The sequence below is a fragment of the Panthera leo genome, chromosome D4 (genome assembly GCF_018350215.1).
Source record: "Panthera leo isolate Ple1 chromosome D4, P.leo_Ple1_pat1.1, whole genome shotgun sequence".
Lineage (NCBI taxonomy): Eukaryota > Metazoa > Chordata > Mammalia > Carnivora > Felidae > Panthera > Panthera leo.
In genome coordinates, this window is record NC_056691.1 from 43,316,464 (window position 1) to 43,337,402 (window position 20,939).

At 42.2% G+C, this 20,939-nt stretch overlaps 1 protein-coding gene across 2 annotated transcripts in view; it reads left to right on the forward strand.

Moving 5' to 3' along the window:
• ADAMTSL1 (ADAMTS like 1) overlaps window positions 1–20,939 on the forward strand; it is a 378,657-nt gene that overhangs the window by 185,285 nt on the left and 172,433 nt on the right. For both annotated transcript variants that reach the window (XM_042913347.1, XM_042913348.1), the window contains 2 exons: window positions 9,729–10,030; window positions 17,164–17,293. In XM_042913347.1, the coding sequence (XP_042769281.1) occupies window positions 9,729–10,030; window positions 17,164–17,293 (432 nt within the window). The remainder of the gene's footprint in view (window positions 1–9,728; window positions 10,031–17,163; window positions 17,294–20,939) is intronic.

The following is a 20,939-nucleotide window of genomic DNA, read 5'->3' on the forward strand; positions in this document are numbered from 1 at the left end:
CAGAAAAATCAATAACAAACTCAACAGAGCAGACAGAGCCATTTTTATGTAGTCATTAGAAAAGCCTTTGCTGCAAACCAAGAAGTTCTAAATTTGTCAGCTCCTCCCAACATCTCTACTTATTGCTCATTCTGTAGCTACTTTCAGAAAGCTAAGTCTGAACTATTGCTCAGAGCAGCCCTAGAGAGTGACAAAGACAAATTAATGGGATCCGTGTGTGCCAAAATAAAGTATGGACCCTGTCACCACCAATATATGTTACGTCCATTAAGGTCATTTTTAATGAACTGAACTTTTCATTGGAAAGCGTTGCCAAACTTGTTGAATTAAAGGAAAGAAACCTTTACAAAATTGCAAAATAAACCAATTTTACTCCATATGAAGGAAAAAAAAATGGTCATGCAAAGTATTCTGAGTTTACAATATTTTAGATTTGTATCAAAATCAGGGGAAATGATATGCATTAAAAACTCCATTCTGGTATTAAGTTGAGAACTGAAAATGCACTAATAGCATTGTAAGCTATAATGGCATATTAGTCCCTGGGACATGGCTTTTTAAATAATCAGACTGGCCTCAAAGAAAACCCAACTTTTAAATTATGTTCTGTGTGCACAAGTCAGAAAAGCAATAGGAGAGAAAGATGGTCTGAAACAAATGTATTCTCACATTTTATTTGTGAACAGAGTGATTTGGCTCCATTTGAATCTGCTACATACAGTTAGTGGCCTATCTTTTCTTTTTTCCCAAAACATTGTGTATATTAAGTTTTAAAAAGTGGACAGAAAAATAGGAGCTCTTTCTGGGTTCCCCTAACGTAAGAACAACTCCAAAATGCTTCAGACCCTTTACTGGAGTAGCTGCTTGTATGATAAGGCAGTGTGAGATCAGAGCTATGTATAAATCACCAAAGGCAGCCTCTGGCTCAAAGCTGCCCCCAAATCCTTTTCTTCTATAAAAGAGTACTTTTATTGAGATTAAATGGAAGTGTGATACACACAGAATTTAAACGTTCCTCAAGCTACATGATAACCTAATATCCCATCAAGATGAAATGAGGCCAGCATCTACTGCCTTGAGTACAGCCATAAGAAATATAAAATGAAGAATCCCACTACTAAACTTGGGCACAACAGCTTTTTTAAAAAGACTGAAAGAAACTCCTACAACAGGAAAAAATTTTTGTTTTCTTATGCCGATACCCGAACTAAGAGGTATGATTTAATTTCTCTGAGTTTCAAGACTGTTGTCTCTTTAGCTTGCTTTCAGTCTTTGGACACAAGAACAAACCAAGTCACTCATAATGTCAACACTCACCATTCTATTTACCTATCCACTTACTCATTATAAACATATATATTTACTGACCATCTATTACATGAAGTTCTGACTTCACAGAAGTTTGATCTAGTGATGGACATAGTTATTACATAAAGATTCACACTTGATTTTCAGAGGCTGGTAACTGCTATGGGTAAATGAAGAGGTGATCTAAGAGAGTCTAACAGGAGCTCCAGCAGGTGTGGGGTTCAAGGAAGTCTTCTCTGAGAAGACACATGTCAATTGAATCCTGAAGGATGAGTGGGAGTTACTACAAACTGAGAGAAAGAAGGAGAGTCATCCATGGGGGTGACGCACCTGCCAAAACCTTGAGTCAGGAAAGAATTACACACATTTAAGGAAGAGAAGGAAGACTAGTGTGGCCGGAGGCTAGTAACCAGTGGGGAAAGAGCAGGAAATGAAGATGGAGAATGGCATAATGTAACCTTGACAAGGAGTTTGGCTTTTCTTCTGGTATTCTGGGAAAAAATTAAAAGCTTTACAACTACAGGGTGAAGAATGGCTTAGTAAGGTCTAACAGAGAAAGAAAACAGATCAGTGGCTGTTGTGGTGGTCCAGCAGAAAGGTAGTGGCTTCAGTGATCATGGCTTATGCGGTCACCTGACATTCAATATGGTGACACATGGATTCTGGAATCAACTGCCATGATTTGAATCTGACATTTATTTAGCAGTATGGCATTCGAAATCTCTGTGCCTCAACTTTATCATCTAGAATTTGGGATGAAAAGAGTGCTGTCAAAATATAATTTTCAAAAAGGAAAAACTATGACCCATATAAATACAAAATGAGCACATGCCAGAATTTGTACTGAATTCATGAATTATCAAGAGAACCAGTAAGATGTTAAAACTTATTCATACCAGAACTGGATATAGAAAAGTGTCTATTTTCTACCAGACAGTAATCCTTGGCACTTATATGAACAGAAAAAAAAATTTCCATCACTATGGACTGGAAACATTTGTATCATCACCAACCCTCTACAAGGAAACTTGTGTCTGGCCAAAGACAAAGACTTACACTTCCATAGAGTTAATTACACAGCCTGCCACCCCGAAGGTCTGTTAGACAATGTCAGCATTCCACTGAAAGGACAACCAGTGATCTCTTTTGCCCATTTCACAACATTCCTGACAGTATCCATCTCCTAACAATATTATAATGAGTTAATATATATGAAGGGCTTAAAAAACATCAGTAAACATTAGCTATTGTTGTTGTTGTTGTTTTGTCAAGGTGGCTGTAGTGACGATGGAGAGAAGTAAAGGAATTTCAGATACATTTTTGAGTGAGAATCGATAGACTTGGGGAATCATTTGGAAGAGAGGAGTTGGGGAAAGTGAGGGGTCAGGAATAACTCCTAAATGTCCTTGAGCATTTGGGTGGCCAGTAGAATCATGTGCTGTGACAGAGGAGACTGGGAGAGGAATAAGATACTGAAGAGGTAAGTCAGGAGTTCCATTTTGGACATTTTAGGTTGGAGATGCCTTTGAAATATCAAAGTAAAAATGTCAGTTGGGAGAGAGAGCAATGAACAGTGGTTACGAGCATACAACCTACTGGCTGTGTGAATGACTTATACTTCAATTTCATCACCCATGTATTAATTACTAAACGAAGCTAGTAATAGTTCTTATCTGGTTGTCATTAAGATTTAACAGCTTTTATTTATAAAGCACTTGGAGCAGTGTCTGGCACATAAGAAGCACTATATAATTTTTTGATAAATAGATTAATTATATTAAATTAATGTTTACTCCTTTCAAAGAGTCAAATGGCTCCCTAGCCCAAAACTTGCCAAAAAAAGAAATTGGGTATAAAGCTCTGAAAAAAAAAAGTCTAGACTAGAGATGATATACTTCAAAATACTTAGAATAGAGATGAAATACTTCTAAATACTCAGAAGTTGCTCACATACTGGTGGTGTATGAAACCAAGAATCACCGAACACATCACCAAACTGAGCTCCAAGGCACTAAGTGCTTAGAGTTTAAGGAGAGGAGGACCTAAAAAGGAGACAGAAGGAACTGACCAGAAAAGAAAAGAAAGCCAAGCATTTGCTGTCATGCAAGTCAAGAGGATAAAGTCACTCAAGAAAGAAGGCATGGTCAACTGCCTTGGGGGCCACTGGGAAGAAGGTAGTTGAGGATGCATTTGTTGGGAAGAGCCAACACTGTAGGGCTCTTTCTGTATTCTCAGAAACTGATTATTACCTGTCTTTCTGCTGGCTTTTCTCTTACTATTAAAGTAGAACAAACTCCTGATGGTCAACAAGATCCCTCCGTTAGTAAGACTCTTCCTCATATCTTGTCTGGAACCATATCGAGAAAGATAGGTCAGAAATGCAAGCCAGGTTTAACAGAGTCTTCGAGTATGAGGTTGTGGGCCTGGAGAGAGTCCGTTAGGCCCTGACTCATTGGAACTCTGATACCCCCCAGCCTTTCCTTCTAGTACAAAGTCTCTTTCAAAGGAGAGTGTGCCCTTCAATGCAGTCAGGATTTCTTCTCCCACTTCTAGTGCTGAGCATTTCTGCAAGAAAGTCATTGAGGCGTTTGTGCAGAGGCCAGCTGCCTCTCAAAGAACCCAAAAGGGCATCATTATCATGAGAAAATCAAGTCTGCTTCTTGGAAAATTCCACTAAATATAGCTCTCCCAGTACTGCCTTAGCCTGTTTGAAATTGGGTCCTTCCTTTGTATTTATTTATTTACTTGTTACTGCTTAGTGGCATCAGACAGGGCAGTCACAGAATTTTTTTTATTTTTCAGATAGGCATATTGGTGGCTGGTTAAAAATTCTCATTTTGTTTTGTTATTTAAATCTCTGGGATCGGTCTATACTTGGTTATGCTACCGAAGTGCCTTATAGTGATGAAAACCTGTCACAACCCAGGTATGATACCTAAGAATTAGAGGAACATTATGAAAATAAGTGGTGCTGTCAGATGTTTTGTGGGATGGTGTCCTGGACACCTTTGAGAAATTGTGCTTGGAGACCTTAATATGAGTTGCATAACTAGCATGAATTATTTGCAGCTCCGGAGAGTTGTAAGCTAACAAAAGCAGTTGAGAAATATTTTCATAATTCCATATTCAGGTCAAGTATCCTTGACTAAAGATCTTTCACAATAAGTTAGATTGTTATTTATTTGGAATGATTTAGGTGTGGTTCTAAGTGAATGGAGAGGCATATTTTGGATAAGTATTCTCCCAGAACTTTATTGCTCTCCCTATATTGTTAAAGAATCACTTTAAGGTTGTCTTGGAGTTATGGGTTTTACAATTAATTCCAAAATCCCTAAAGGGAGAGTCACCCTCCCTTTGTAGCATTCCAAAGGTTTTTGTTTGTGTCCTTATTTTGGATGGTTTTGAAAAAAATCTTTTAATTTCTTGAGAGACACTAAATAACTAAAAAGTTTACATGAGGTCTTTTGATCTCATGTAAAATTGAGACAGATGAAAGAAAATGTTTCATTTTCCAAGTTTCTGTCCCACCCAAAAGCAATTTCTTTTGCTTGTGTTTCTAAATGGCTCTTCAGATGCCAAAATGCCTAGCTTTGGTTCAGGAAACTACACCTTCTCCTAAAGGTTTCACTCCATTAATGTTGCAAGAGTTGCTCAGAACCAGGAGAAGAACCAACTTTTCAAAACTAAAGAAAAAGAATAAAGAAGATTGCATTAAAAATAGATGAGGCATTATGGAATAACAGCATCATTACCAATAAAGTTTGGGGACTTTTTTTGTCCCTAAATGATATACTTATATAAAAGACTCTGATTAATTTGGGCTAGAATTACTTAAACAGTATTTTATTTTTCCAGTATCCTATTTTCCAGATCCATCTGTGGCCACTAGTTAAATGATAAAATTTTAGAAAGGGAAAAACCATGATTCTCATGCATATATAAAATGAACATCTGTTCAAGTTTTTGTTTACCTCATTAATTAGTGAGGGAACCAGGCGGATGTTACAACCAATTCAAGGGAAATTTCAAAGAATTATATGTATTTAGGTAAATAAGAGGCTGTAGTGAATGTACAAATAGATGTAAAATCGTCTGCTCACAGGACAACAATCAATTGCATTCCACTAGGCGCAATTAATCTGCAATTCTGTGGGCAAGAATCATTCGCATCATCCGTTTTCTCTAACTGGTAGAGTGGTAAAATAGCAATGAGAGATTGCCATAGCTTGGAAGGATGCACTTGACAGGACACCCAGTCACCTCCTGGGTCTGTGTTAAAGTTGTCTATAATTTTTCCTACACCATTCAGTTCATTCCCTCCTCTCTCCTCCCCCTAAATGCCACCACTCTCATACACAAACATACAGCAAAAGAAAGAGGGAAAAGAAATCCACAAAGCCCATCAGACGTCTGGCTGAAGTTTAATAAGCTGGAAAACTAAACCAAAATTAAGTATTTTTCATGTGATTTTCTGCAAGTTTCAGTTTGCATTTTGAAACTAGAGAATGAAGTGAGGCTAGTATTAGCATTACAATAACACCCCTATGAAGCCATTCTTATTTTGTACAATGCTGATGATTTGTTTTTTAGATGACTATGTATATGAGAAAGGAGAGGAAACTAAGAGGAGAAGAGATAAAGTTAAAAATCTCAGAGGTGCTGGCTGGCTCAGTCAGTAGAGCATGTGACTCTTGATCTTGGAGTTGTGAGTTCAAGCCCCACGCGGGGCATAGAGCCTACTTAAAAAAAAAAAACAGTCATCAACCACGTGTGCATAAAACTAGAGCTTAACTCTGGCTAAGCTCTGCAGTGATTAGTTAACACAAGATTAGTTAACCAAAATCGAACAGTTTCTGTTTAGCACTGTATTAATCAAGTGATTGTTTTTATTCTTTTAGTGCATGCTCTGACATCAGAATAGCCACATAGAAACTGAACCACCCTGGGATTTTACAGGTGCACTTGATTATCGCGGTTTTCTGTTTCCTAAAAGGTACTATGGTAATAACTCTCATTAAAGGATAAGCTTTTTGTTAGCTATATCAACAATTAGTCTTGCAAACTGAGGACCAGACAGAAGCAGAAATCCTCTATTTACCAGGTTTCTTTTTGAATTTCCCGAAGCGGGGAAGACTAAATGCCGAAATCCTATCGGTATTCCCTGAAGTTCAAGCCCATCTTTGAAAGAACTCAAGCATCTAGCCATTCTGCAACAGTGTTGCTAACAAAAAGAACTTTCAAAGGACCCTAATTAAACTTCAATAGTAATTTTTTATTGAACATTTGAAATTAAAACCATTAAAAATGATTTAAAAAAAAAACACCTATTGACTGCATTTTAAAGGTCCCACTTGAAGGATTCTAGCTAAGCAAGTACTATTCAGACCAGGTGTCCTCAACCTTACATTTAGACCTCCTACTTCAGTTGCCTGCCCTCTCACCGACCTTGCTTCTTCCCACTTGTGGCCAGAAAGCTCAAGATAGTAAACACAGCATTGGGAGATCTAGGAATGTGGGGGAAAGTTTCAAATGAAAACCAGTTCTATTCACTTGGCCATTCGCTCTATTAGATATTTTTCTTTTGAAATATAATCTCCTGCCTTCAGCAAGAGAGAGTATATTATATCACACAGTGTGTGCACGAGAGAAATTAAGATGACTGCCAGAAGACAGCACCGCTTAAAAGCCAAATCGTTTTTAATTGGTGTGAACTTGATGAAGACCTAAGGATAGTGGGTTGGGAGATTAGCCAGAAAGGCTATTTGACATTTGATAAGACTCTCACTTGGGAGACATAAAATGGATGTTTATTGTTTTTGCTATTAACCCTAAAGGCCCGGAAAACCAAATATAGACAAACGCCCGCTCATATGCCCATGCCCACACACACACACGCACACACACACACACGCACGCACATTTATTTTCATTTGGATTCTGCTTCAAAATAAACAAGGTTCAAACATTGCAATGAGTTCATGAGGTTCCAGTAATGCACCCTTTCTACTTTGTGTGCTTGTGGTCTATCTTCCTGGTCCTGGAATAAGACCAAACACAAAGTGATTAATGTTATAGGCAAGGAGAGCTAAGGGTTTGGTTTGCGCATCACCTATATTCTAGGTTTCATCTGGGTCTCATTTTGGAGGATAAAACATAAATCGATTTAACTGCTCGTCATTCTTATAAACTCATATATGTGGAAAAGATAGGAACTAAGACTCAAAACAAGTTGGAAGATTATTTATGAATCTTGGTGTGTTTGGTTTATCTCCACTTAAGGTCCTATCGCAGGAGTTGGGAAACTACAGCCCACAGTCCAAATTCAGACCTTTCTGCTGCCACCCTCCCTCTAGTTTTTGTAAATATAGTTTTATTGGAACACAGCCACACCCATCTGCTTCCATATTGTCTCTGGCTGCTTTCGCAGCATGTTGACAGAGTTGAGTAGTTGCAATAACAAAGACCCACAAACATGGCCCACAAAATCTAAACTATTTTCTATCTGGCCCCTTCCAGAAAAAGCTAGCTGATCCTTGTTGTCTTGTAATGGTCTCTGAAGATGTTATAGGTAACAGAACAATAACTCTTAATGCATAGGAAAAGCTAATAGAGTACAGTTCTTTTTGCGATCGTGTCATCTTTCTTATTTGACAATAAAATTCAGCACATTATTAAATAGGAAGTATTATTCACACACCGTTGTCAGAGTTGGAGGGCTTTTCATTTGCTTTTGGGTTTTCCTTATAAACAAAATAGTTCAGTGTGTGTTTTCCTTCATGTCTGCACCTGGCTTGTAACATTCAGTGTTTGTGTATTTGTTGTCACTTTTGTTCCAAGAGCCAGACAGATATATGTGTAATAAGAGGGTTAAAATTATTTTGACTGTGATTTGGGGTTTTACAGTCTTAAAAAGCTCCTACAGGTATCATTACTCAAAGAAAAGGAGACTTTCTAATTTTTTTAGGATACTGCTTTTCCCTCATGTTCTCTAGGTGCCAGAAGACGGATCAAGAATTCAAAAATAAGAGAGGGAGGTGACATTGTGATGAGAACTTCTTGGGAATAATTCTGAGTGGGTCTTTCTCCCTCATCCACCTTTCTGACAAGGTTGTATGTGACCTTCATTCTCTCCTAAGCTCTTCCGTGGCTCAGACACCATGAGCTGCTGGGGGTCAGGGGAGTCTGGTTCTCCTGGCCAGCTCCATGCACAGCTCAGGCTCCGGCTCAGGCCCAGGAAACATTTTGGTTCTGATCCTTCCAATTTGAAAGCTTGGATTGGTTTCCTGCTAGAATTTCTATTTCCCTAAACTAGATAGGAACCATTTGCACTCACTAGGATTTAATGCTATATAACCTTCTTATCAGTTCCTTCGTTTCCTGCCAAAGTCAAAGTTAGGGGACCAGGTTTGCATGCCTCCTCAGCACGACTCTCTGTGAAAAAGCAGTAGGATCCTGGAAAAATAAAAAATATTTATTCCTAAGTTCTTTTTCCAGATTATTATACTAACTTTCTGAAAACGTTAGTGGTTCCCTCTGGGCTTTTTTCCCTAGGTCTTTCTCAAGGTCATTGCCGTTATGGGCCATTGTTGATTAGTGGGAGGGAAAGTCTTTTTTTTGGAATTTGATATTGTCCTACATTGTAGAGAAACTCAGAGAAAAACCAAATTCTCACTAGTGTGGTTTCTCTCAAGGGGTGGGGGCAGGGAGGCTGCCGTCCCACAAACTTGTGTGAATTCAGGATCTCTCGTTTACTGTGACATGTCTGTGGATTTAAATTTGTAGCACGGCTTTTCACTATGATATAAAAAGAATTGTAGTCCAGACTAATTCAAAGAATGTGCGAGGAACAAGACTTTGCTCCATTCTTGGAAACTTACAAAAAAAGAACCTCTTTCTATATATAAATAAATCTTGGGACGCACATTGAGCAGAAAAGCAAAGAAAGTTACAGAATATGAGATCCAGACTAAAAAAAAACAAAAACAAAAAAAAAAAACCCACCTCCTTAAATATCGCCAAGGGCTTATTTTGTGATAGTTTTAGGATCCGTATTAGTCTACTATAAGAATAGCCAGCATCTCGCAGAAGGCACAAGTGCTGGGATTTAGAGAGAGTGAAGAAACCACCAATTCCTGCTCTGAAGAGCTACCGCTGTGGGTGCAAAGCAGGGAGAAAGCAGGTGGTCTGTGGCTGGAATGTCTTACAGCTGGGAGTTCATATGACACTTACAAAAAAACCAATCCAGAAACCCGTGGCAAATGAGCTCATGAACTAGACCGAAGCACCCATCACAGGACAGGGTAGCAGAGCCCCGAACGGCGCTGGGCAGGGGCGGCAGGTGGGATGCAGCCCTCCGCAACCCCCAGGGTCTCCTGCCTGGGGCTCTTCATGCTCTCCTCTTGTTTGCTTGCCGACTGCAGGTTCATCCCGGAAGCCTGGTCAGCCTGCACGGTTACCTGTGGTGTGGGGACCCAGGTGCGAATGGTGAGGTGCCAGGTGCTCCTGTCTTTCTCCCAGTCCGTGGCTGACCTGCCTGTTGATGAATGTGAGGGGCCCAAGCCAGCATCCCAGCGTGCCTGTTATGCAGGACCATGCAACGGGGAAGCTCCTGAGTTTAACCCAGAAGAGACAGATGGCCTCTTCGGTGGCCTGCAGGGTTTCGACGAGCTGTATGACTGGGAGTATGAGGGCTTCACCAAGTGCTCCGAGTCCTGTGGAGGAGGTAAGAAGGGGGAACTCTGGCTCACATCCCCACCATCATCTTGTCTTTTTTCTTTATCCTCTCTCCCTGCAGGACACTGTGTCACATGACTGCCTCTAGTCCAGGAATGATAAGCAGGGGGAGGAGGGGAGGAAGCCATCCTAAATGGAAAGCATACTGAATGAAACACAGATGTATTTCTCTTTGGGCTTGAGTGGCGCTCAGACTGTCGGCTGTGAGTGGCCAACACAACTCATGCTTTTACTTTCAGTTGTCGTTCTGATGTTTTGCAATATATCCTAGGGTATCTGACTGAGAAACACAGTTGACACTAACCTGGCAATGCTCTCAACATTCAGTTTTATTTATCTATGTCCTTGCTTTAGTGCATGTGGTATGGACCAAGGCCCAAGATGACAAAACGTTCTACTCTTCCCCAGAATAGTTTAGAGCGCCCGCCCCCCCTTGCTTTACTCAGCGGATTTTCCAAAGCAGTACCTCTTTACAAAGGGAAAAGGATGTATAAAGGGCACATAACAGTGTGCTTACCTGGAACAGGAAAGGACTTTAAAGTCTGACCCCACCGCCATTTTGCAGATGAGAAAACGAAGGTCCGAAGAAGCTGGGTTGACTTGCAATCACACAGCTAGTGAGTGACAGCTGGGATTAGGCCTGCTAATTATTTATTTCCCTGTCCAAAGTCTTTCCAGCATACCTCACTGCTTTAAGCACTTAGAGAATTCCTGAAGCTTTCCCCCTTACGATTATCATTTAACTAACATTACATGCTTCCGTGTATATTGACCTGATTCTCTTAGGGATATTTCATAGCCATAACAACAGGTTCAGTGATTCTTTATTTCAGGTGTTGTCGATGGTGTTGTGAGGGAAGAGGAGGGCATTTAAACCAACAATGAAATTCTTCAAGTTTATGATCTTTCTTACACAATAGAACATACATTAGATCCATAAAGCCACTGTCTCCCATGTCGGCTCCCAAGAGAGATTTTGAGAGGTGAGGAAAATACTGTCTAATTTCCTTGCCAAATTTCTCTCAGTGGCTAGCAGTAACCCCCTTTGGCACCTTATGGTTCTGTATTGCTAGCAAAGTTTTTCAACTGGTATAAAAAAGTATTAAAATTATTTTCCAGGGGCACCTGAGTGGCTCAGTCGGTTAAGCGTCCGACTTCGGCTCAGGTCAAGATCTCACGGTTCGTGAGTTCGAGCCCCGCGTCAGGCTCTGGGCTGACAGCTCAGAGCCTGGAGCCCTCTTCAGATTCGGTGTCTCCCTCTGTCTGCCCCTCTGCTGCTTGCACTCTGTCTCTCACATTGCCTCAAAAATAAATAAACATTAAAAAAAATTTTTTTTAATAAAATTATTTTCCAAAAATGGCTTCTAAACCATGGCATTTTGGAAACCCTTTTAAAAAGGCGTCTTATCGTTAGTGAAAATGAATGTACAAGTACTTGTGCCCAAAATGTTCACATGCAGTTGAAAAGGAATACTAGTGGAACAAGTACATACTAGCAAAGAATCCGTTTTCTCCATCAGATCTTTTAGCAAGCATTTAATAGTGTTGACCTTGAGGTTCTTGTTTGTTTCCAAGTCTTCCAGTTTCAAACTGAAATTGTTAAGCGTCTTAATGGAGGACCCTGTTATTTTAAAACCTAAAATCTTCCTTCTGATTCTGGAAGAATTTCCTGGAACGCAGCTAATCTCTGTCTTTGTGTTCTTCTCCACACACATTGAGGGCATCTTTTCTTCTATGCCTACCAAGGGAGAAGTGTTAAATAACCCTCAGTGATCTCTGAGCCCGGGCAGGAGCTGAGAAGTCAGGGGGAAAGACCACAACCCATAGGCACAACTGCTTCTTTCCAATATAACAAGTGACTCAAGAGTTCAGAAGGGGTGTGTTTATCCCCAATTTCCATCATCACCTGAAAGGAACCATCGTTATCCCTAGTCTAAAATGAATTTGCTTCGGAAAATTTTTTTTTACTTATGGTCTCTCAGTTCTGGTTCTCAGTTACAAGTCAAGCCTGGAACTTTATGAGCAGATGGAAAAAATAGATGCAGTAATGGAATAATAAATAACCAGATACCTTTATCTAACCATTCTGCTGATCAACCAGTGGTATAAAACTCAAAGTGTAGAGAGCATGTGGAGTGGTTTTAATTTCAAATGTTTTCAGAAGATACTGATTTGGAAATAAGATTTGGGGGTTTGATATACAATTGATCTCTGCCTGTAGGAACTGAGCGTCTTTGTATAACATAAATTGTGCATCCTTTATAGCCAAGGCAGGGTAAAGTTACTGAAATGTCTTATGTCTTTAACTGTCAACAACTGTGCATGCTTACCTACACTTATGTAACTGTGCCAAGGTAATATATTTACACCTAAAATGGTAGAGTTGAAAATTCCAAAGTGGTGAAAATATGGTCGGGTTATATGGTCCATATGATGCCCATATGCACTAAAAAATCATTTCACTATATGGGACATGTATATTTTGAAGTCAGTGCTTGGCAGTAACATTGTGCTACTTTGATCTTTCACCGAAATATAACCCACAAGGTTATATATATTTTTAATCATTCTTGCTGAAGCCTACCAAAAATGTGCAGGATTAACAGGTAACTTTTAAATCAATTTTGGGTTATAAGGCTGGTCAGTCTATTTTATTGTCTTCCCTATCTCAAGAGCTAAAACTGGATAGATACAGAAGGAACCTTTCACCTAGCAGAGGTAGAAGCCAGAAGGAACTAGTTAGTAATTTAGGCTATGGTTGGTGGCTGTGTTTCCCCAAGCTGTCATCAAAGATCACGTAACAATTATGCTCTTCTGGGAGATATGAACACTGAAAATCCCATTTTCTGGAAGATTGAAAGTTAGCCTAACCTGTTCAGATATGTGTCCTGCGTCCCACTATCATCTCCTTGTTATATTTTAATTTCCCACATGTGAACTAATAGGTGTGGTCAAGGAGAGTGGCTTTGAACCTGAACAGCTTTATTACATTGAACTCCTAGACGGTAAAATCAACATTAAAACCTAGCTGAGGGAAAACTTGAAATTTACTTGGGCAAGAATGAAAGGTGAAGTTTTAAACCTGCCACTCCCCTTCCTTACTAGTCCTCTCTCCTTTGTTTCTGTCAAGAAAGGAAAACTCAGAATCGTGAAGTCGTGTACTTAAACATGTGTCTGTGTTGGTTCAAAATGTCCTTCTAAGTGCATATATTAGCCTATTAGGAAAGAGCACGCATTTAATGAGCCAACTTCTCACATCCTGGCCAACTCCGCTGGGCCAAGTATGCTGTGACCTCACAGGTGAGGTTTTCACATGCCCTCCCTCCTGTGACTTCCCACGCTCCCCATTCCAGGGCAGCTCCCTCCCTCCATGTGCCTTCCCCCAGGCGGCCCTCTCCCACCTCCCCTTGGCCTACACAGCACTGTGCTCACAATGCCCTGCCCTTGAGGCATTTCCTGCATCACACCACAAAAATGTATTGTGTGTTGACCACAGGGCTGGTCCCAGATACTCCTTAAAATGACAGAGCTCTGTCCTTAGTTTCCCTCAGCACCCAAGGCCCCACCTAAGAATGCGAGTAAATGGCCCTTATGGCTAGGGACATTTAACACAGTGCCGCTGAGGCCTCGTGTTTCGTTTTATGATATGTTAGATTCGAATTTGGTAACTCTGGAATGCTGCTTAATCTCAGCACTTAACCACCTCCCAGGTGATACTTATCTGGAGCTAAGGTTTATTGGTTTGGGGTAATGAAAATTTGTGTTCCACACGCATATCTAAGAGGACAATACTGACGTCCTTTTAGAACTGTTAGCCCTTGAGACCCTTGTTCTTTGCAGTGATAGAAGGACTTCAGTGGTATAAACTAGGAGTTCGTGAAGGAGAAGCAAAGCCCACCATCCACACAGCTCCACACCTAAAGCCCTTTCAACTGGGGGAAGTGGTAGGACCTGGGATCACTTTCTGCTGATGTCATCGACTCAATTTCATAAAGTATTCAGTAGCCGGAAAAAGCGAAAATGTATTTTAGAGTGACGTTTAGAATCTCTTGAATATTGGGGCGCCTGGGTGGCTCAGTCAGTTAAGCGTCCGACTTCAGCTCAGGTCACGATCTCACGGTCTGTGAGTTCAAGCCCCGCGTCGGGCTCTGGGCTGATGGCTCAGAGCCTGGAGCCTGCTTCCGATTCTGTGTCTCCCTCTCTCTCTGCCCCTCCCCCATTCATGCTCTGTCTCTCTCTGTCTCAAAAATAAATAAACGTTAAAAAAAAAAATTAAAAAAAAGAATCTCTTGAATATTACCAGGTACCCAAATGAATTGAAAGCCTAATTTCTTTTTTTTTTTTTTTACCTTTTTTTAACGTTTATTTATTTTTGAGAGATAGAGACAGTGTGAGCAGGGGAAGGGCAGAGAAAGAGGGAGACACAGAATCTGAAGCAGGTGCCGGGCTCTGAGCTGTCAGCACAGAGCCCGACGTGGGGCTCGAACTCACGAACCGCGAGATCATGACCTGAGCCGAAGTCAGACGTTTAACCGACTGAGCCACCCAGTCACCCCTGAAAGCCTAATTTCTAATATAACCCCAGGTCTAGATTCTGTATAGAAGACTTAGCTTTATCCAGCACTTTGTCGTCATTACCTTAATGCCGGACTCTCCCAGGGGGAAGTATCAGTGATGATTTCAACAATTTCTTGTGAGATGTTTTGCTACATTGTCATACCATGAATTTCAAATGGCTCATCCCAGATGCAACCAAGAGAGCAACACCCTGGAGCCAGCATTATGGAATCTGGTGGGATAGCTTGAATGTCTAGTAGAAATTGCAAATGCTCCAGCCTGAACTGACCACGATATATTTCAATTTTAAAGCTCACAAAAAGCTTAAGACATAGAAAATTTACATGCGTGTGCTCAAAGTAAATACTGTGATTTTTGAAAAGGTTTAATTTGTCAGACTTCTGGGAAAGGTGCTTCCGATTCTGGCTTTAAAATGCCACTTTCCTGGAGCCTGGGTAGCTCAGCCGGTTAAGTGGCTCACAGTTTCGTGGGTTTGAGCCCTGTGTCAGGCTCTAGGCTGGCAGAAGGGAGCCTGCTTAGGGTTTTCTCTCTCCCTCTCTCTCTGTCCCTCCCCCACTCATGCTATCTCTGTCTCTCTCAAAATAAATTAATAAACTGTAAAAAATAAATAAATAAAATGTCATCTTCTTTTAGAGAGAAAGAGTGCAAGTTGGGGAAGGTCAGAGAGAGAGAAAGAGAGAGAATCTTAAGCAGCCTCCACACCAGCACAGAGCCTGAAGCAGGGCTCAGTCTCATGACCGTGAGATCATGACCTGAGCTGAAATCAAGAGTCAGACATTTAACCAGCTGAGCCACCAGGCACCCCAAAATGTCACTTGTTAAATGGAAGTCTTTCTGAGTGACCTCAGTCCGTATAACATCACCTTAGGAAACTTTGGCCTGTTGGGGCAACTGGGTGACTCAGTCAGTTAAACGTCTGACATCGGCTCAGATCGTGATCTCGCAGTTCATGGGTTCGAACCCCATATCGGGCTCTGTGCTGACAGCTCGGAGCCTGGAGCCTGCTTCGGATTCTGTCTCCCCCTCTGCCCCTCCCCTACTCCATTCTGCCTCTCTCTCTCTCAAAAATAAATAAACCTTAAAAAAAAAAAAGGAAACATTAGCCTGTTGATTGAAGTGATAACTACTTGGAGAAATATGGGATAGATGGCACGAGGGAAGGAGCAGGACTAATAACTGATTAGGGAAGTTGTATATATTGGGTACTTTTGATAAAGCAAGACAGAAAATAAGAACAAGAAAATCTTTGTGTATTTATATACAAAACTAATTATATAGGTTGTCACGTACTCTGCCAAAATCATATACAAATATTTAACTACACATAGATATATTAAGCTGTATGTATCTTTTTATACACAGCTATGTATGACTGAAAGCAGAGTATCGAGAATGTCTCATCTGGCCTCTTCCTTACCCTGCCCTCTACTGAAGTGATCCCAGACAAATGTCTAGGTTATTCCCGAAGATCTCTAGCAGATAGAAGCAGCCTTTTAGTATTTTTAAATGTTAGTCCTGTCATTAACAGCTCCAGTGCTAAGGCATTGCCTCACTGCTTATCAACTACATGACCTTAGCAAGTCTCTTCGCCTTTCTAAGCCTCAGTGTCCTTATCTGTAAAATGGGATAAAAATAGCACTTACCTCATGGAGTTGGGAGAATTGCATGGTGCATGTCAAGCTCTTAGCATTGGCACCCGACTAGTAATGTCCCACCTGTGGATTTTGACTCTTACTATGACCGTGGGCACCTGCATGAAATGTCTGGTCATTACCATACCCACCTAAATGTTTCCTTGCTCCATTAAGGTCTCCATAAGGGGTCCTGCACACCACCTCAGAAGACCTGCCAATAACTCTGCACCAGCCACTGCTCAAACTCGTGTCAGAGACACGCAAGTGTCTGTGGGAGCAGTATTTCCCATGCATGTAGAAAAGATTGTGTTTCATGGGTATAGTCATTGTGTACCTCGTTCTCTTGCTTTTGTTCCAACTTCCAAAGCCGCCCAGGTCACTAAAGACATGAACTAGAATCAAAAGGAAACCAGCAAAGATTGGAGTCCTCAAGGCAAGGCCCCCGGAGAACAGCAGTCTGCAGAATATTGGCTATTAAAACGCAGCTCTTGGCCTCCCTTCCAAATACAACAGTCGCCTGTTGATTAAAATATAACGTGTGAAGGTCTTGGGGACATTTTTTTTTTTGTCACCCTGCCCTCCTTCTGCATTAAATTATCACACTCCCGCTTTGGCAGCTCTATGGCTTTGGTGGCGTTGTTTTAAAGCATTTCATCAGGACTGGTGGCCAGCTCTCCCATGAGGGAAGTTGCCCTCCTCAAGGGTCACATTTACAGAGGTTCAAACTCAAGAGTACTTTCTCCCTGATCGAGCGGTGCCTGACAAGATGGGCAGTCCTGGGCTTTAAGCTGCGTTCTCCGACATGTAGCCAGAGTCCTCCCAATCACAGAGGCCTCCCACCAGCTGCACTGTCTACACTTCATCACCCCACACACGCCCACTCTGGCCTGACAGTGTGATTTGTACGCAGGTGTCCAGGAGGCTGTGGTGAGCTGCCTGAACAAACAGACGCGGGAGCCTGCTGATGAGAACCTGTGCGTGACCAGCCGCCGACCCCCCCGGCTCCTCAAATCTTGCAGTTTGGATCCCTGCCCGGCCAGGTAAGGGGCGAGGGGCGCGGCGCCTGCCCTTGCTTCCCAGGAGCGTGTTCAGGGTAGGGTGCATCTGTCCACAGCGCAAGACCAGAACGCTTCTTGTTCAAAACCCAGTGTTTTGAAAACCAATTAGCATCAGTTCAAACTTTTAGTCAAATCCACTTAAGTTTAATTGAAACCAGGGCTTTGGAATTCCAGCCCAATGGTCACGCTCAGGGTCCAGAAAGCTCCGTACACTGAAATGAGCCCCATGGCGTGTGTGGCTGTGCACGTGCTGTCATGCTGTCTCCTAAAGGGAACTTGAAGGACCACAGTCTTCAGGGTCTCGGCCACTTTTAGCTGGTATCCCAAGCCCTCACGGCATAGTAACAGATTGGCTTGTGGACTGCAGGGTGGCTGGGTGGTATAATTGATCCGCTGTGAAATCCGCATGCACACAGCATGCAGATTCATTATAGCGTGCTCTGGAGTGTATGTGTGTCATTCCACATGCATAAAATCAATTAGAGCATTTCATTTTTTGGTCCTGCCTGGGTCTCGTTTTTACCCGACCTTGAGCCTTAGTTAATCAATCCAATCACTGCTCCAGTCCACACAATTTTATGGTGTCTTGAAAGACTTGCCTGCAGATACTTCTCTGGAACAAATCTCTGTAGAAGCTAAGCCATCTCATCGGTGATTCTGGTTTCAAAGGGAGATTATTAAAGAACCAAAGCCAGACTTTCAGGTGTACTGATGGGATGAAGAATGTTATGAGATAAGGTCATATCCTACATAGGAAGGGGAATGCTGTTTCTGAACGATATCTCTTCTGTTTCTGCAAAGTAACACGGAAGAAGCAGGGCGTTGCCTTTAGGCATGGACAATAATTTGCTGAGGCAGCTTGTCTTATTTCTCAGTCAACAAAATGCCTTTCTTAGGAACTTAAAGGGTCCAAATTATAGGCCAAATCAGGACACAAGCTGATAGTGACACTTCTGCTGGTCACCAGAAGTGTTCCATGTATATTTTTTTCAGGTTACCTTTTTTTAATTTTTTTTTAAAAATTAATGTTTATTTATTCTTAAGAGACAAAGAGACACAGTGTGAGCAGGGGAGGGACAGAGAGAGAGGGAGACACAGAATCCGAGGCAGGCTCCAGGCTCCGAGCTGTCAGCACAGAGCCGAACGCGGGGCTCGAACCCATGAACCGCGAGATCGTGACCTGAGCTGAAGTCGGACACTTAACTGACTGAGCCACCCAGACGCCCCAAGGTGTTTCATATATTGATCTGGATGGTGGGCTCGCTTCCCCCTTCCGATGCAGAAATAAGGAGGGCCTATGGTACCACCATCTCCATGGCAACCAGCAAAGCAGTCAGCCACTACTTGGAGTAGCACTCCACCCAGGAGAACAGCAGCCAGAAAAATAGAATCGAGGGCCAGACCCAGAAAAGGCTAGATCTAGTGCATAGAATCCCAAGAAACCTCTTTTCTGTCCCTGTTTGACCTGGTCCCTCATCTCCCACCTAACCTCACAGTTTTCCAGTTGGGCAGACCTAACTGCATGGGCAAGGGGGTACAAACCTCTTCCGTCTGACTGCGTTCTCCCAAGAACAAGCAGAGTAGGTTGGGCCTGGACGGCCTGTAAGGGCCTTGGCTAGGAGGTCCAGAGGTTCTCACCCTAGCTCACACCAGCCATGTGACGTGGGGCAAGATGTCTGCCCTTTCTGTTTCCATATATGCAAAATGAACAGGCAGTAGGAGATGATCTGAGGTGACCACATCCTTCTCAAATACCCCACGAGTCTTCGTTAGTCTATAGGCAGACACACTGGACCGCTACCGCTGTGTGCTGCTAATTGATGTCATTTCTGTTCCGCTTACTTACCATCACTTTAAAAACAAGCCTAAGTGTCTAACCACATTCCAGCGTGGTAATGACATCCAAATGCTGTGATGAGCTGAGGCAATGCTGAGAAGTCAGCACCCGGGACCAGCTAAAGATCTTGTGGGATTTGCAGCCACTAAATCCGACCCTTCCTGGGCAGCAGAAGGAAGAAGACACAAGGTGTTACTTCCCATCCTCAAAGTACTGAACATAGTTAAATTAGATAGGCTTAATTTACTCTACGACCTTTATATTGACTCCAAGACAAGGACCCTTGTTAGGCTTAACTTTATTGCATTTGCTCCAGATAAACTCGGTGCTTTAATCTCCCACCAGCCAATTATCAAACTGACAGGCAAGGCCTCTCTTACAGGGCACAGCCAGGGTTCCTTGGGCCGACCGTCCAGAGCTGAGTATTTGTAGACTGATGCTAATTAAAACAACAAGAGAGGGCCGACATACAGTGGCCTGATACCACTCTTCATCTCGTGTTAAAGAGCCAAAGCAGATTTTCATCTTAAAAGTGAGTCATGTATGGAGGTGCATTTCCTGTGAGCTATTTCAGTGTGACATCAGAGGGGAAACAATCTCTCATTCGGAAACTAGGTGTAGGGTGTACATAGAAGAGAAATGGATTTGGTAGGGACATAATAGTACACTGTTTTCCCAATAACCTGTTCCGTCGAATAATTTAAATCTTTAATTCACAATTCTTTTCGTGTACAGATCAGTGTTCCCTGCACATTTTAGGGTGTCCTCTAATGGGCCCCAAGTTCCTATGCATTGTCTTTTGGGCTCTTGGTCCGTGCTGATGTCCGTGTGTTCAGAGCACCATAGCATTTTCTATGGGACATGCAGAAATGATGTTTCCAGTCTTGGTCACTGGGTTCACGTCTGAGAGGTGGCCACCAGTTAGGACAAGTGGCTTTCCCAGGCAGGTGTCAGTCCTAATACACAGATCAGAGAGCCACTTTTTCCTCTTATGTGTGGTCAGAGTTATCACACAGAAAATGCCAAGGGCCTAGAGGGTGTGTCCCCTCTGGGCATCTTTCTGAGATTAAATATACCTTCTCCTGACTTACTCTGTGTGGATGGCAGGGCTGGTATCAGAAGCGCATGTCTAACTTTCTCCAGGTTCCCTACATTCATTCTCACACCCAGCTCTCCACAGCAAGGAGGAGACTCTCAAGCTGGAGGTGTCTGATTGTTCCAGTGTGTGTGTGTGTGTGTGTGTGTGTGTGTGTGTGTGTGTGTGTGAGAGAGAGAGAGAGAGAGAGAGAGAGAGAGAGCGAGCAGGCATGGACTGCCTGCATTTTTAAGGCGCTTTAAAAAATAGTAGGTACCTATTGAAGAGGACTGTATTTTAAAGAAGTCCACACTATCAGCTCTATGTCCAAACCCACCTCTCTCTGGAACTAGCAGCTGGCATACTGTTTGACACATAGCAGGTGCTTGTTAAGTGCTTATTGAATACATGGGCATAATGGACCAGGACCAAATGTATACAGAGTAATATTTTTTAAATTTTTTAATGTTTATTTAAACATTAGAGAGAGAGAGAGAGAGAGAGAGAGAGAGAGAGAGAGAGAGGGAGACGGAGACAGAGTGTGAGTGGGGAAGGGACACAGAGAGAGGGAGACACAGAATCCAAAGCAGGCTCCAGGCTCTGAGCTGTCAGCACAGAGCCTGACATGGGGCTCGAACCCACTAGCTGTGAGATCATGACCTGAGCCGAAGTCAGACATTTAACCAACTGAGCCAGCCAGGCACCCCTATACGGAG